Source organism: Candoia aspera, chromosome 3 (assembly GCF_035149785.1).
Source record: "Candoia aspera isolate rCanAsp1 chromosome 3, rCanAsp1.hap2, whole genome shotgun sequence".
Taxonomy (NCBI): Eukaryota; Metazoa; Chordata; class Lepidosauria; order Squamata; family Boidae; genus Candoia; species Candoia aspera.
The window spans coordinates 165,677,640-165,692,560 of record NC_086155.1 but is presented as its reverse complement, the minus strand read 5'-3'; the positions used below and the strand labels follow the sequence as shown (position 1 = coordinate 165,692,560).

Here is a 14,921-nt window from a genome sequence, read left to right as displayed (position 1 = left end):
TTTTAAAATATTAAAATGTTGGATCTGCTTATTAACAGTTTCTACATCTTTTAATTATTTATTTGTAAACTGAAGGTAAAAAGAAAGACAATATAATTCTTTTTTTTAAAAAAAATCACAATTAGGACTAAAATCTTAAGGATTCTCTGGGCTGGATCCAAAGAAATAGTGAGTGACATTTAGCTTACAGGAAATGACCAAGAAGGCAATTGTGACTTCTACCAGCAGCACACCCAACCTCCTGAAAGACTATTACATGGAACTGGAAGATGTTCCAGGCTAGGAGGAGAAGTGACACAGAGATGAAGGGAAATTGGTGAAGATCAGTCTCCTCCTCTTATTTCATCAAGGAATCTCCATGACATTTCAGTATCTTCCATAAATGGAAGGAACCCTTTAGTTCAATTACCCTGGATCCAAGCCAGTATTTTGCACAAGATATTAACAGTATATATCACACTTCTACTAAGTAAACAAGAAACTAGATAAATAAGAAACGATTAAAAGAATATTAAGAGAGAAAAAATACCTCTCTGTCAAGCTGGAATATTGCGGTCTGAACTTCGCCTGTTGCTTGGTTAATTATAAATGCAGGAGGATTACTAGGTTCTTGTGAAATAATTTTAAAAGCAATTTTGGAGTTGAGTGTATTGGGCTCATCTGCATCAGTTGCATTTATCTTCAGCACAAGAGTACCTAAGAAGAATAGGTTTTACAAGTGTATATTCTTAACAGATAGCAATGGCCAACAGTGCACATTTCCTTCCTGACCATTGCAACTGCCCTGCTTTTAACACCATGGGCAAACCATTCCTGAAGGCACGTGGGAGAAAACTCATCTAATGTAATCTCAGCCTCTGAATACTAAAAAGCTATTGGTGCAATGTATGCCATCTCAAGCTCCTAAATGAAAAGCAGAATGTATAAACCCAAACAAACATTCAGTGGCATCAGAGGCAGAATAGATACATTAGATAAATGGAAAGGGAAGCTATATTTTTGTCAACCCAGTAAGAGAGAAGGTCCTGATAAAGGCATCACCATGAAACATTTATCCTAAGCAGAGACTTAGCTCAGCCCCTATCCTTGGTTTGTTATGCTCTATTTTATAGTCTATGAGATTTTGCCTTTTTAATTACTATATAGTAAGGAGCTCAAGGTTAAGGAGTAAGGCACATGTGTATTCTCTGTTCCCTACTATCATACTCTTCAGAAAGTATAATAAAACTGAAAACAGGACTTTTTGGGGTACTGGGCCTCATATTTTTGTGCCAGTCAAGCACTGCTTCTCAGCTATTCAGTTATGTTTTCTAAATGCCCCACCCCAACAATACTATAAAATAAGTGTGTGATATTTCTACTCTGTCGCAATACTATAATTCTGGATGCTGAAATCAGTGAAATGCTCATTTGTGACAAGGACACATAGGCTATAGGAAGGAAGGGAGTCAAAATAACTGTACAGAGGAAAGAGTATGAATGCTGAGCCAGAATGAAAATGTAAATAAAAGTCTAGGACTTACCTACATTACACAGTTCTTCAACAGAACCCATAAAAACTGCCTGTGAAAACACTGGCTCATTGTCATTTATATCCAGAACTCTAATCAGCAGATCCAGCGGCCTTTCCAGATATTCACCTTTTTGATTCAGTGCATAGCCCTTCAGCTGAAATAATATTAACACATAGTCCACATGGTTAATTTCATTAATGATAAACAGGAAAACAAAAATAACCATATCATTGAATTATACTGCTCACTCTTTTCCATAAGCAGGTTAAGAAAAATCAATTGCTGTAAATATAGTAAACATCAGGAGCTGACAACTGACATGAATCTATACATTAAAGAGAGACAGAATTTCATCCACTTACATGTAACATTGGGGTTTGTTCCCGATCAACTATTCCAGTTATGTTCAGTTCTCCAGTTTTCCCATTAATCACAAACAAATGATATGGTGGTTCTGTGACTCCTTGGCCAGAAATGGTGTAAGTAATAATTACTCCTGGTTCAACTTCTTTGTCAGACCGTATCTATACGGAATAGGAGAAGAGAAACAACATTTACCGAGTTTGTCTCTGAAACTTAATACAAATATGTTTTAATTTTTTTTTAAAAAGATGACTATTTACACTACTGTATTTCAGTTTTCCTAGAAGTTAAGTAAAGAAGTACAAAACCTTTTGTTCTGGGGACAATGTATAACACTATGGGAAACTCTAGTACATTTTGTTTTTCCTCTGGACCATTCCAATCTATCTGTTTCAAGGTTGGTCCAGAAATTTCTTGGATATAAATCTTCTGGAAGAAGAGGTTTGCCTTGCTCTGGATGTGGCCTATTTAGTTATTGGATCAATGAACTGCACAAATCCAAAAAATGGCTTAATTCAGGAACCAAGTTAAGTGTTTGTATGAACCAGCCTTTATAAACTTAAAGTAGACAATACTTTAAGAGGTATGCAGAAATTTAAAACAAAATTAAGTAGAACCTAATCAGGAAACAAAAGCCACAGCTCACCCTCCAACATATGGACTACTATATGTAGAAAAGGCTCCCCACAAAACTAAGTGGCAAAAGGAAAGACTTTCATGGGATCTCTTTCTTGCATGTGAACCAGAACAGAGAATCTCAAATGAAGCAGAATATTATAAATTTGTCTATGTACTGATGTTCTCCTGTGGTCTACTACACAGGATCTGGCTGACTACAATAAAATTTCTGATTCTGAAATAACTTTCATAGAGGCAGGTAGAACACTTTTATCTTATCCTCAATTTTGTCTGGGAGGGGAGAAAAAGGCAAACATGGAATCCTTTTAACAAGGTCACTACATTATAATTTAGCTGTACTAAGTAACATGGTTGCCATTTTAATTTTTTTCCAGTAATAACCTAACTGATATTATATGGTCATCTTACTCAATCTGGCACCTTCCATGTTTGATAGAATTGCAACTCCAGCCCAAGTTCAGAAGGCTATTAAGGGCAAAGCCAAAGATATATTTGTTTCCAAGCCTGACTTACTTTAGCAATTGGATTCTTCTGGGAATTGTCACGCTCTTCCCAGATCTTGGCAGATGGGACAATCCATTCTCGCTTTTGCCTGATTAGGCTGTCCTGATGGAATACTTGGTCATACCTTCCGCCAAGAATCTGTGAGGAAATCAAGTTTCATTTGCAGTATTGCAAATTTTCTTACTGTCAAACCAAACTCAGGAAGTCTGCTATTTTAAATGCACATTCTTATTTTTCATATAAATACCCTCATGGGATTCATGACAGAAAACACATGGCATGTTTCAATATAAGCAACAACACAACATTTGTATTGTAAGGACTGACCACATTATTTCTAATAAAGTATGCATGTTCTGAGAAATCATAAGCACTTATAGGAAGAAAAACTACTTGCTGATTCTGTGCAATGTTCATGACTTGCCAATAGGTATGTTGTAATAATTACCGTTGTCCTCTATGGTCTTTAAAGTAATTACATTATTTGCTATATACCACATGTGGAATCTTAGGACATATTCGCTATACAAGCTTTAGAAATAAATTACTTAGTAGAACACTTTCACTAAACCTTTAAAAACCTTCCTAGTAATCTAACCTTTCTCCAACCAGGCACCATTCAGTTATGTTGGGACTTTAATTCTCAGAATTATCTTAGATATAAGATAATCTTTCCAGTTTGGGAAAGGCTAATCTCAAGAAACTATAATCCTTCCCATACATTATGCTACAATGATATATATTCACTGAAAATACCCTGAAAATTAGTAGTTTCTTACCTCTATATGAAGTCCATTTCCAAAGATTATATAACTCTGCAACAAACAGATATAGCCATTAAAAATAAAACTAGCCCTCCCAATATAAACCACTAAAAAAGTTAACACCGTGCAATATTTTGGCATCAGTGAAACTCAGTTACAGTAGTGCATATTATTCCACCCAGACAATATTAAATACATCTAAACTATTTTTCGAAAAAATGATGAAATGGATGTATATTTAAATATTGCCTTATTTAAAACCAAAACATTAGATTTCCACATTTAATATGGTCATAAAATGGAAGTAAGCTGTGAAATTTCATACAAGTGAATACAAATGAAATCTGAAAATAGTTAAATCAGCATTAATAGGTCAATTTTGTTAGTTCTGCATTTTAGGCAAGCACTCACAGAAGAGAGCAAAGATAACTTTTCAAACATGTTCCAGGGATGTGGGAATGCCACTTTCTTTTGCAATAAACCTTGGAATTGATTAATTACATTTCAGTATGTAAGAATATATAGCCAACTATGTGCCACTTTTTAAAGTAGTGGCTTGCCAGGTGTAGTCAAGGACCCTTCAGCACTCGAGCTGCCCATGTTAGTGCTGTAAGTCAGCTAAACACATTAAGATTTTATTAACAGAAGATGATCCAGAAATGTCAGTGTGGTGTATACTCAGTGTACATTTTAAAAACCAATTTGGCTTAATCTGCTTTTTAGTTAAAATTTTCAGTGCAGCTAAGCTTTTTTTTTTTACATATATACATACTGTGGTTTTTTCCCTCTGACAAATCCACCTTATATAGGCTTCTTTAGATTGTGAATAGAGGACAGCAATGTGCTAAGGAAACTAAAAGCAACCCTGCCCTTAATATATCCACAGTAAATTATTGTCTTTCAAGTGATGAGAAGTTCTCAAAAATACCTTAGTTTCCTTAACACATTGCTGTCCTCTATTCACAATTTATAAAGGCATGTGGTTTCTCAATTTGAAACCCAAATGCATTCTTGTTTGCCAATATCTGCAATATTAAAGAAAAAGTTCCTTCTAGTATATGGAAGGTTTCTGTCCTGGGATGGATGTCTTTGGTTTGAGTGATAAATGCATTTTCTTTCCTATGTCAAAGCCAGTCATATCCTGGTATGACAGTTACCTGATCCATGCCTGTCAGAAGGATGCAGGTATAAACTGAAGTTTCTTCATTAAACTTCGTAGTGACACGAAGTGCTGTCACAACACAGCTGTTATACGTACAAAGAACATTCTGGACTCCTTTCCTCACAGCGGTCTCTCATGTTTTGAAACCCGTTAACTAGACCTGGGATCTAAAGCTCTATAGCAGTGTCTCTCAACCTTACCAACTTTAAGATGTGTGGACTTAAACTCCCAGAATTGCTGGCTGGGGAATTCTGGGAGTTGAAGCTCATACATCTTAAAATTGCTAAGGTTGAGAAACACTGCTCCAGAGCAAGCAAGTTATCTCATGCTATCCAACACAGGACTCAGTATTAAAATCAATATTTATTCAGTTGCTGAACACAGAAACAAAATAGACTGGCCATACCCTGTCACCTGAAACTGTTTTCCCTGATAATGCCCACCATTTAAAATATATTGGAACATAGGCCAGTAGTTAAATATCAAATTCTCCTTCAGACATCACAGCTCCCTGTCTCTAGAAAGTTCAGACTATCTGGCACCCAAATTCTTTTCCTTTGTTTTTACAGTTTTACAATACTTAATAGACACAATAGACATATATTTCTCTGTGAGTTTTAAAGTGAACAACTTCAGGGATAGAGCCAATAAGTATCAGTTATACATACTAATCTATCACTCTTTTTGTCCTGTCTCTGAAGCTGCTATTGGCTTTCGGAAGATGGCGTCCCCATTAATACTTGCATAAACAGCAGTATCAAGATTATTGCATGAAGAAAGCTACACTCCCTCACATGTATCCTCCAATATCCTACATGCCCCCAGCTGGTATTACTTGCTTACAGAGGTATAGGGGTTAATATAGTTTCTCCTTACCACTTTTTCACAAAAACACAACATGCTCAAGTAGTTTTGAAGAGTCATCTATCTATCTATCTTTGGATGAAAGAGTCACGGAACTCTATACAAAGTATAGTTTGTGTCTTTTACTCTGGTCATTCTTGCATTTGGAATAAAGAGGCCTGCTAAACAAAGTTGATGAAACTGATCAACATTTATTTTTGAGTCAACACTGCTAGTATTAAACCACTGTCGTTCACTGTATTCTCAGTATGCTATTTAAGATAGCATGACTCATTACATATCATCAAATTACAAATCCAAACCATGGTTCAAGCCATCTTGAATTCTAAAATAATCCAAAATAATCCAATAAAGTAATCTTTCTTTGGATTTTGTTTGGAGCAGAGTGGGGAGAAGGAGGAGCAGTTACAAAAACAATTAACAGATGCATATTGCCCCACCTGTGCAAAAAAGGAAGCATCCAGCCACTTTCATCATTCAGAGCACTGGAAAACATACCAGAGTTTTGCTACCATAAATTGCCTATTTATTTAAACAACTTGTATGATTGCCCAGCTTGCGTATTGTAACTGTAAAGTTCTCATTGGAATTGGGTTTTAACCTTCATCTTCCTTCTAATCAATATTACCAATCAGAACTCTAGTGACTTGTTCACTGGATTGCTTCGAGTCCAGATTACCAAAACTGAAGTCTGACCTATTATACATTATTTTTAATTAAATATATATGCTGTCCGACTCCCAACAATTTTGGGCGGCTTACAAATGGTTTAAAATATGAAAACATGACAAGAAAAACAAGGGGAAAAAAAGGGTAGAGATGGTAGAACAACAAACCGGGTGGAAGCAAAAGAAAACGACCTAAGGAGGCTTCAGTCATGCCCATCAGAAGACTGGGCCAAGAGCCAGATCTTAGCCCCCTTCAAAACACCAGTAGGGTGGGGGCCAATTTGAACTCAGCGGGGAGGGGGCCTCATTTCAGAGGACAGGTGCTGCGACAGAGAAGATAGATGGCATTGTCCTGATAGATGGCATTGCTTAATTGAAGGAACCCGGAGCGCACCAACCCTGCCAGATCGAATTAGCCAGGCAGATACTATGGAAAAATACTTTAGAAAGCTAAGAAATTGTATGCACTATTTAGGCTTTCCAGTCAAATAAGAAACAACAGTGTATATAAGAACTTATTCTCCCAATGCTCCAGGTCCTTCTACTTGGAGGCTTTGATGTGCATTCAGTTAAGCATTATTAGAGGTTTCCATTGAGGTGGGAACCCTGCACAGATTCTACTCATGTTCAGTTGGACACATACAGATAATCCCTAAATCTGATACGTGATGATATGTCCTATACGAGATAACCCTATACTGTATGTGATAATCCTGTATGTGATAGATTTTCTCCATGAAAGATCCCTGAACTATCTATGTGGTTGCTAGAACTTGAAAACAACTTGATGGCACTCAATCAACCAATCAGATCTTTCCAATTTGGAAACGTCTGGAAAAGACGGGGTTAGTCCACTGGGAATACCAGAGGCATGACCAGCATAAACACTTGTGCACCACTTGAATAAGATGCTGTGTCCTATTCAGGTGTAACACCTGAACAGCATAACACTGTACACAGTCTAAAAGAAGCATCTGCATAGTTTTCATGAGTAACCTTTCCAATGAGGATGCAGATGATTGTTTGTGTTATTAAGCTTTACCCAAAGGTCTTGGCAGGATTAAATGAATTTCACTTATTGTATGGCCTCGGGTAATGATATGGGGCTAGTTAAAAATATTTAAATGTGCTTTCCTACTAGTCATACCATCTAACACTTTTTCTTCCTGAACAGCTTTCCTTATTGTAATTAAATATTAGCTGTTCTCCAGAATATAGAAGAAACAAAACATTTTAAAATGTGGGACCCTCAAAATGACACTTGATCCACCCAGTTTGTGTCCTTTGGACTTATAGAACTTCAGTTTCACCATTTCCAGAGTTTCCACTCAAGAGGATTTTTCTGGTCACTGCTGTGCTTTGGGGATTATTAGCATTCCAGTTTCCTAAAAACACAAGATTTATTATCATGAGCTCTGTGTTGATTACACCAAGTCCAGATTTTGATATTGGATCAGTAGAGCAGAAACAACAATTGTGTGTGTTGTAAGTAATGATAGTTCCAATCTCCTATGAGAATAGCTTTGTCTACCATGATTGAATCCTGATGTGTGCAGATTTGATGCTCCCATTTCTGGGAAAACAGAGATAAGAATGCACTTTTCCCTTGTTATATACATCCTGGTTATATTCAGTTCTGAAGCTGAAGTATATACTTGCATTGAAACATGTACCAATCTGTCACTGAACTCAATGAACTCCATACAATTGGTGATGCAACTAAAATTCCTTTGGGCATGCAGACTATGTCTGTTGGGATTGAACACGCAATATTTCTAGAACGCACCTGACCGGAAAAGGCTGATCTAATTGCTTCTGCAATGCACAGAAGTCATAGACCTTACTGAACTCAGTCAACTGACTCATCACAAATATCTCCTAAACTAATCTTCTTTAGTATAGTGTTCTCCAAATGTGTGAGAACTCAGTTTTCATCGCTCAGAAACCATCAGGTTGAGGACAATTGTCTAAAATGTAGACCTGCAAAACTCCAGGTTACCAAAGAATAGCAGTAAATATTCAGCTTTCTGTATCTGCTGTTATCTAGTGGTCATTCAGAATTCTGCCTCCCAAATATTTACCCAAATTTAGAGGCCACCCAACTCCTTAACCATTTTGGGTGGCTTACTAATAAAATGGAAAAGCAACATACTGTATGCAGATACAATTAAAAAAGAACCCTGGCTGACTGTAAAAAGAAAAAAAAATCAAGCAATTCCGCAGATGAACAAACATAATGAAAGGAGCTCCACACCCAAATACAATATGCTTTATAGCACGGTTATGAACATGATTAAAATTATAATGAATAGAAATAGCCATAATTCCTTTGGAGCTTAGGGAGAATTCCAATACCATCAAGACAAAACATATATTACCATAATTAAACTTAAGGAAGATGACCATGAATTTAAGATAGCTTCCCTGCAAAGAAAGCTAAACAGAAAAGTGTTTATAAAAAGAAACACACAAATTCTGTACACTGCCCAACTTCCCTTGCCTTATCCATTAATGTTGGCAACTCCTACTGAAGCAAATCATGGAAATTTTTTCTTCCAAACAAAACACATGTGGTCCAATTGTATTGGTGTATCTATGTGAATATATTCACTGGCCATAAGTTATGCAAAAACAGTAGGACAAAAATTTAACTTGATTCAATTAATTAATGATTAAAATTAATTTCCTGTAAGAAATATACAGCCTATTCTGAAAACTGATGCCCCATCTTATATACACAAACCATTTTCTTTTCCAAAAAATATTCTCTCATATGTAAGTCCACAAACACACTTACACAGAGAAAACAGTGATCCAGAAATCCAGTGTCATGATCGCCGTTGCGATGTTTGCGACATCGTAATGGCTCGCATGACAAAGCGTGGATGCATGTCAATGACTGGAGAGGTGTGGGCGATAAACCGGACAAAGAAGGTAATGGGTTTGGGAGATCTATTGAACAACAAGGTCTCATCGCCCAGTAATCGACCATTGACACCATTGTTAAAGAAATGATCGGGGTGAGGTTCGGAGGGTGCGTCCGGGCTTTTGAGGAATATCGAGGTCTAATCGCCTGGTAATGGACCATTACCTCGCAGGAAGATAACCAGGGCGATGCCCAGGGCGAAGGGGGCTGGACGACCTCTCACCTATCAAGTCTTGATGACCTGTCACTCCGCGGAACTCGTGGGGCACACCTGGGGAGTGGGGGGTGGAGCGCTGTTTGGCGCGAGACTATTTAATTCAACTTTTGGCGCACTTCCCTCACTCTCAGCTTTTTACTGATGTGCATTCTATTCTAAATAAAAGCCAGAGCTTAAACTTGATTTAGAGTCTGAGTCTTTTATTTAGTCTTCGGCATTCCTTACATAAAGTTGAGAGTCATTTAAGAACGAACCTCGCTAGTCTCTACCAGGAAATTTTTCTTGCGAGAGAAGCAGCTAGAGATGACTGAACCGGGGATGATCTTGGAGTCGGTGCTTCAGAGCGGAGACGCGAAGGACTCAACGCGAGTGGGGGAGGCGACCAGACACCTTCTGGAATCGACGCTCCCGAGATGGGACACGAGCCCCCTCCCTACCCACACCACACCCCAGTTTGGAGCCTGGAGCCCCAGCCCGGAGTGGAGGGTCCCGATGGAAGAGGGAGTTGTGAGTCAACAACACTTCGGGTGGGACGGCGTAGTGGACCCCTGGCCGGGGACACCCCACACCATTTGGAGACTCCAATACCCCCAGACGCCCAAGAGGGAATTCGCAGGACTGACGATCGGGCAACAACCGACAGCACTGAGGATGGATGATCCCGTCACAACGGACAGGATCAGGGCTCTGGAGTCCAAGGTGCAGTCATTAGAACACATGCTGTGATCCATGTCAACTGTGGTGAGTGAGCTCACGAAGAGTGCTGCTGCGCAGGGTGCAAGGAGGGGTCTTGGCATCCCACCCACCCTATTGCCGGCCCCGAAAGGAAGGGGCCAGGTGCGGGACTTTTTCCCAAGGCCCCGTGGCTTTACTCCGGTGGGGGTCACCCCTACTCACTCACAGGTTGGGGTTTCTCCAGTTGGTGGGATCGCTAAAGACTTTCCAGTAAAATTTGATGGCGATCCCACGAACCTGTCATTCTTTTTAACTAATGCAACAAACTACATCCAGCTATACGGACATTGTTTTGCATCGGAAGGGGCCAAAATCTCGGCTATTGCCACAGAACTTAAGGGCAGAGCCGCGGATTGGTACATATGAATGTCAGAGTCTGGAGCCCCAGCCCTGGCTACCTTCCACACCTTCCTGACCACTTTGAAGCAGTACTGTGAAGACCCCCTGGCGAAGGAAAGGGCTAAAGGCGCTCTGAAAGAACTTAATCAGGGGCAGAAATCGGTCGCAGATTACGCCCTAGAATTTAAGGTCTTGGCAGGGAAGGTCCCTGAATGGTCAGAGGCCACCCTGATTGATATGTTTAAGGATGGCCTCAATCGAGAGGTGTTACAATGGGCGCTGTACAGGGATGATCCGGACTCACTGCATGACTGGATCTGTCTTGCCGGGAAGGCTGAACACGCTCAGCGCACCTTCATGCTGGCGGCTAAGAGAGACAGGCTTCCTTCCAGCGGGAAAGGACCAGTGCCACAGTTGGGCCCGACATGGGACACCGAAAGACAACGTCACTTTGCCCGTGGGCAATGCATCAAGTATGGTAAGGCAGGTCACCGTGCGGCAGAATGCCACAAGACTAGGACGGCGGATCGCCCACCTAGACCGACGCAGAAGGCTCCACAGAAAGCACCCAACCCTCCCCAACGGCTGACAGGGGCACTAGCGACCCCGGACGAAGAAGAGGACGTCTACCTCACGGGGGACGGGTTGGCTGCCCCAGAGCAGCCGGCGGAAAACGCCTTCCACCTGTCCTAAACAGCGCCGCTGGGCAGGTGATGGAGAATGGGCACGATACCACCAGGGTGAGTGCGGACTGCCCCATCCTGGCTGTAAAAATTGAACTGAGCTACTGCTCCAAGACCATTGAAGTCGGGGCTTTGGTGGACTCCAGGTGTTCCAGATGCCTGATCCACCCCAACCTAGTCGCTGCACTAAATTTACCGTTTCCCTCTCCCGAAACCGCTGATCTTCCAGCAACTCGATGGTTCCATGGCGGGGAGGGGGGTGGTGGCCACCCAGGGTACAGGGAATGTTACCCTACAAATAGGCACGGACAGGGAAACCATAGAATTCGTGGTCACCCCGGTAGGCAAGCCTATAGTGGTTCTGGGAATCCCCTGGCTAACTTGCCACAATCCCTACATTAACTGGAGAACCCGTACGATAACGTTTGAGGATGGGTTCTACCAGGCACCTGCTAAGGGGAAATCCCTCACTTTGACTGTAGGGAGGGCTGAGATTGTCGACCCTCAAGTTCGTGCTACCCCCATGGAGGGGTTGCCAGAACAATATGCAGACTTCACTGACGTCTTCGGGGAGGACGAGGCGGACCAGTTACCCCCCCATCGCAAGACGGACTGTGCCATTGAACTGCTCCCTCATGTCCCATTGCCTAAGCCAAAAATCTACCCAATGACACAAAAGGAATTGGCGGCGTTGCGGGACTTCCTCAATAAAAACCTCGCTCGGGGCTTCATCGAACCGGCAAACTCGCCAGTTGGAGTGCCCGTTCTGTTCCGCGAGAAGAAGGACGGTACCCTAAGACTGTGTACAGACTATCGCGGGTTAAATTCAGCCTCCTTGTCAAACAAGTACCCCCTCCCCCTCGTCAAAGATATGTTGGCACACTTGTCGACTGGAAAGGTTTTTTCCAAACTTGACCTCTGCGAGGCGTATTACCGCATTCGCATCAGGGAGGGGGACGAATGGAAAACAGCTTTTAACTGTCCCTTGGGCTCCTTCCAGTATAAGGTACTGCCTTTTGGTCTTGCAGGGGCCCTGGGGGTTTTCATGCAACTAATTAATGAGGTTCTGCATGACCATTTGTTTAAAGGAGTACTGGTTTATCTGGACGATGTCCTGATATACTCCAAAACTGAGAGAGAACACGAAAGATTGGTAAGACAGGTTCTCACCAAGCTCCGGCATGCTAAACTTTATGCTAAGCTTTCCAAGTGTGAATTCCACAAGTCGTGCCTGGATTACTTAGGCTACAGGATTTCAGATAAGGGCATCGAAATGGATCCTGCAAAGGTTCAGGCTGTTTTGAGCTGGGAGCGCCCGCGCACCCGGTGCCAGCTCCAAAGTTCCCTGGGATTCGCAAATTTCTACAGATCCTTCGCAAAAGGGTTCGCGGAGATTGCCCTGCCCTTGACTGATTTGTTGTGGACCAAAGGCGTCGGGGAGACGCGCAAGGTAAAAAAACCCAGGGTCCGTGCTCAATTGGACTCCCTGTCAGGCTGCTTTCGAACGGTTGAAAGCTCTCTTTACAGCGGACCCAATTTTATCCCATCCCGACCCCAAACGGCCTTTTGTCGTTCAGGCTGATGCCTCTGATTTTTCAACTGGGGCTATCCTATTACAAAAGGATTCTGCCGGACTCTTGAAGCCCTGTGCCTATCTCTCCCGGAAATTTTCCGAGACAGAAAGGCACTGGCATGTCTGGGGAAAGAGGCATTTGCAGTGAAAGCGGCACTGGAGGCTTGGCGTCACCTTTTAGAAGGGGCGACTTGCCCTTTTGAGGTCTGGACAGACCACCGCAACCTCGAGGCGCTCCGCACGCCCAGGCGCCTCAGCCCTAAGCAGATTCGCTGGGCTCAATTTTTCAGCCGTTTTAACTTTCAGCTGAAGTTTATTCCAGGGAAGAAGAATTTTTTGGCAGATGCACTTTCGCGTCTGCCCCAGGACGCGGAGCCTGTCTCCGACGTCGTGGGGACTGTGCTCTCTGAGTCTCAATTGGGTTTGGCCGCTGTCATCCGGAGCCGCGCTCTGGAACAGCCTCCCCCCTGCGAACGACTCCAGCGCAGCCCGCTCCAGGCCGCGGGCAACCACAGCTGCTGGGTGGGTTGCATGCAGATTTTGCCCGCGCATTAAAGTCTGATCCCTGGCTCCTTGCTAACCCTGACAAGGTTTCCATGGAACAAGACCTCACCTGGGTGGAGGGACGTTTATACGTCCCTGACTCGCAACAATCAACTATCCTCAGCCGGTCTCATGACAGCAAACAGGCTGGTCATTTCGGGTTCCTCAAATCCCTCCACTTGACCCGACGCCAATTTTGGTGGCCCTCGCTGAGGAAGGATGTCAAAACGTATGTGGCATCCTGCCCTGTTTGTGCAACGTCTAAGCGACCGTCCGGTAAACCCCAGGGGCTGCTGCAGCCCGTGGCTAACCCTTTACGCCCTTGGGATGAAATCTCTATGGATTTCATCGTGGATTTACCGCCCAGTCAGAAGAAAACAGTCATTTGGGTAGTCAAAGACTACTTTTCCAAACAAGCTCATTTTGTCCCCTGTGCCTCTATCCCATTGGCACAACAGCTGGCGAAGCTCTTTTTGGTGCATGTGTACCGCCTTCACGGCTGCCCCTCTCGCTTGGTGACCGGTAGGGGCACACAATTTACCTCACGGTTTTGGCGGGCTTTTTTGAAATTAATTGGCACAGAGCAAGCATCATCAACCTCCTGGCATCCCCAGACTGACGGATCTACTGAGATCCTCAATGCCACCCTTGAACAATTCCTCCGCTCCTACATCAACTACCACCAGGACGACTGAGTGGATTTGCTTCCTTTCGCAGAGGTTGCATACAATAACGCTGTGCATCAAAGCACGGGACAAACCCCCTTCAGGGTGGTATCGGGTCGGGACTTCGTCCCCATTCCCGAGCTCCCACAGCCGTCTCTGGTAGTGACGGCCTGTGATTGGGGTTCTAAACTCGCAGACTCCTGGCCCATCATTAAGGATGCTCTTAATGAGGCACAGACCTCATACAAACTTCAGGCTGACAAGCACAGGCGCCAACAGCCACCTTTTTGAGTAGGGGACCTGGTTTATCTCTCCACTAAATTTATCAAGTCACCTCAGCCTTCCAAGAAACTGGCCCCCAAATTTATTGGCCCCTTTCAGGTTACACAAGTTGCGAACCCGGTCACGGTGCGTTTGGATCTACCTCATAATTTGAAGCAGCTGCACCCTGTGTTCCACTGCAGCTTACTCAAGCTGGCCAGTGACCCCTCCTGGTGGCATCCACGCACTCCCCCTCCTCCACCCATCATGATTGACGGACAGCAGCACTTCGAAGTCAAGGAGGTCCTCGACTCCTGCAAGCTTCGTGGCTCTCTCCAATACTTAGTACGCTGGAAACACTTTCCCCACCCCAAGTGGGTCGCTGCCCACGACATTCAGGCCCCCAAACTAGTCCACAACTTCCATGTTGCATATCCCTCCAAGCCCTCAGCTTGATTTTCTTCAGGGGGGCGGTATGTCATGATCGCCATTGCGATGTTT

At 42.9% G+C, this 14,921-nt stretch overlaps 1 protein-coding gene across 1 annotated transcript in view; it reads right to left on the bottom strand.

Moving 5' to 3' along the window:
• DSG2 (desmoglein 2) overlaps positions 1-14,921 on the bottom strand; it is a 42,688-nt gene that overhangs the window by 21,414 nt on the left and 6,353 nt on the right. Inside the window, exons 2-6 of the mRNA XM_063299224.1 lie at positions 3,800-3,835; positions 3,030-3,158; positions 1,877-2,038; positions 1,524-1,668; positions 530-696 (exon numbers count right to left, since the gene is read on the bottom strand). Coding sequence (XP_063155294.1) covers positions 530-696; positions 1,524-1,668; positions 1,877-2,038; positions 3,030-3,158; positions 3,800-3,835 — 639 coding nt within the window. The remainder of the gene's footprint in view (positions 1-529; positions 697-1,523; positions 1,669-1,876; positions 2,039-3,029; positions 3,159-3,799; positions 3,836-14,921) is intronic.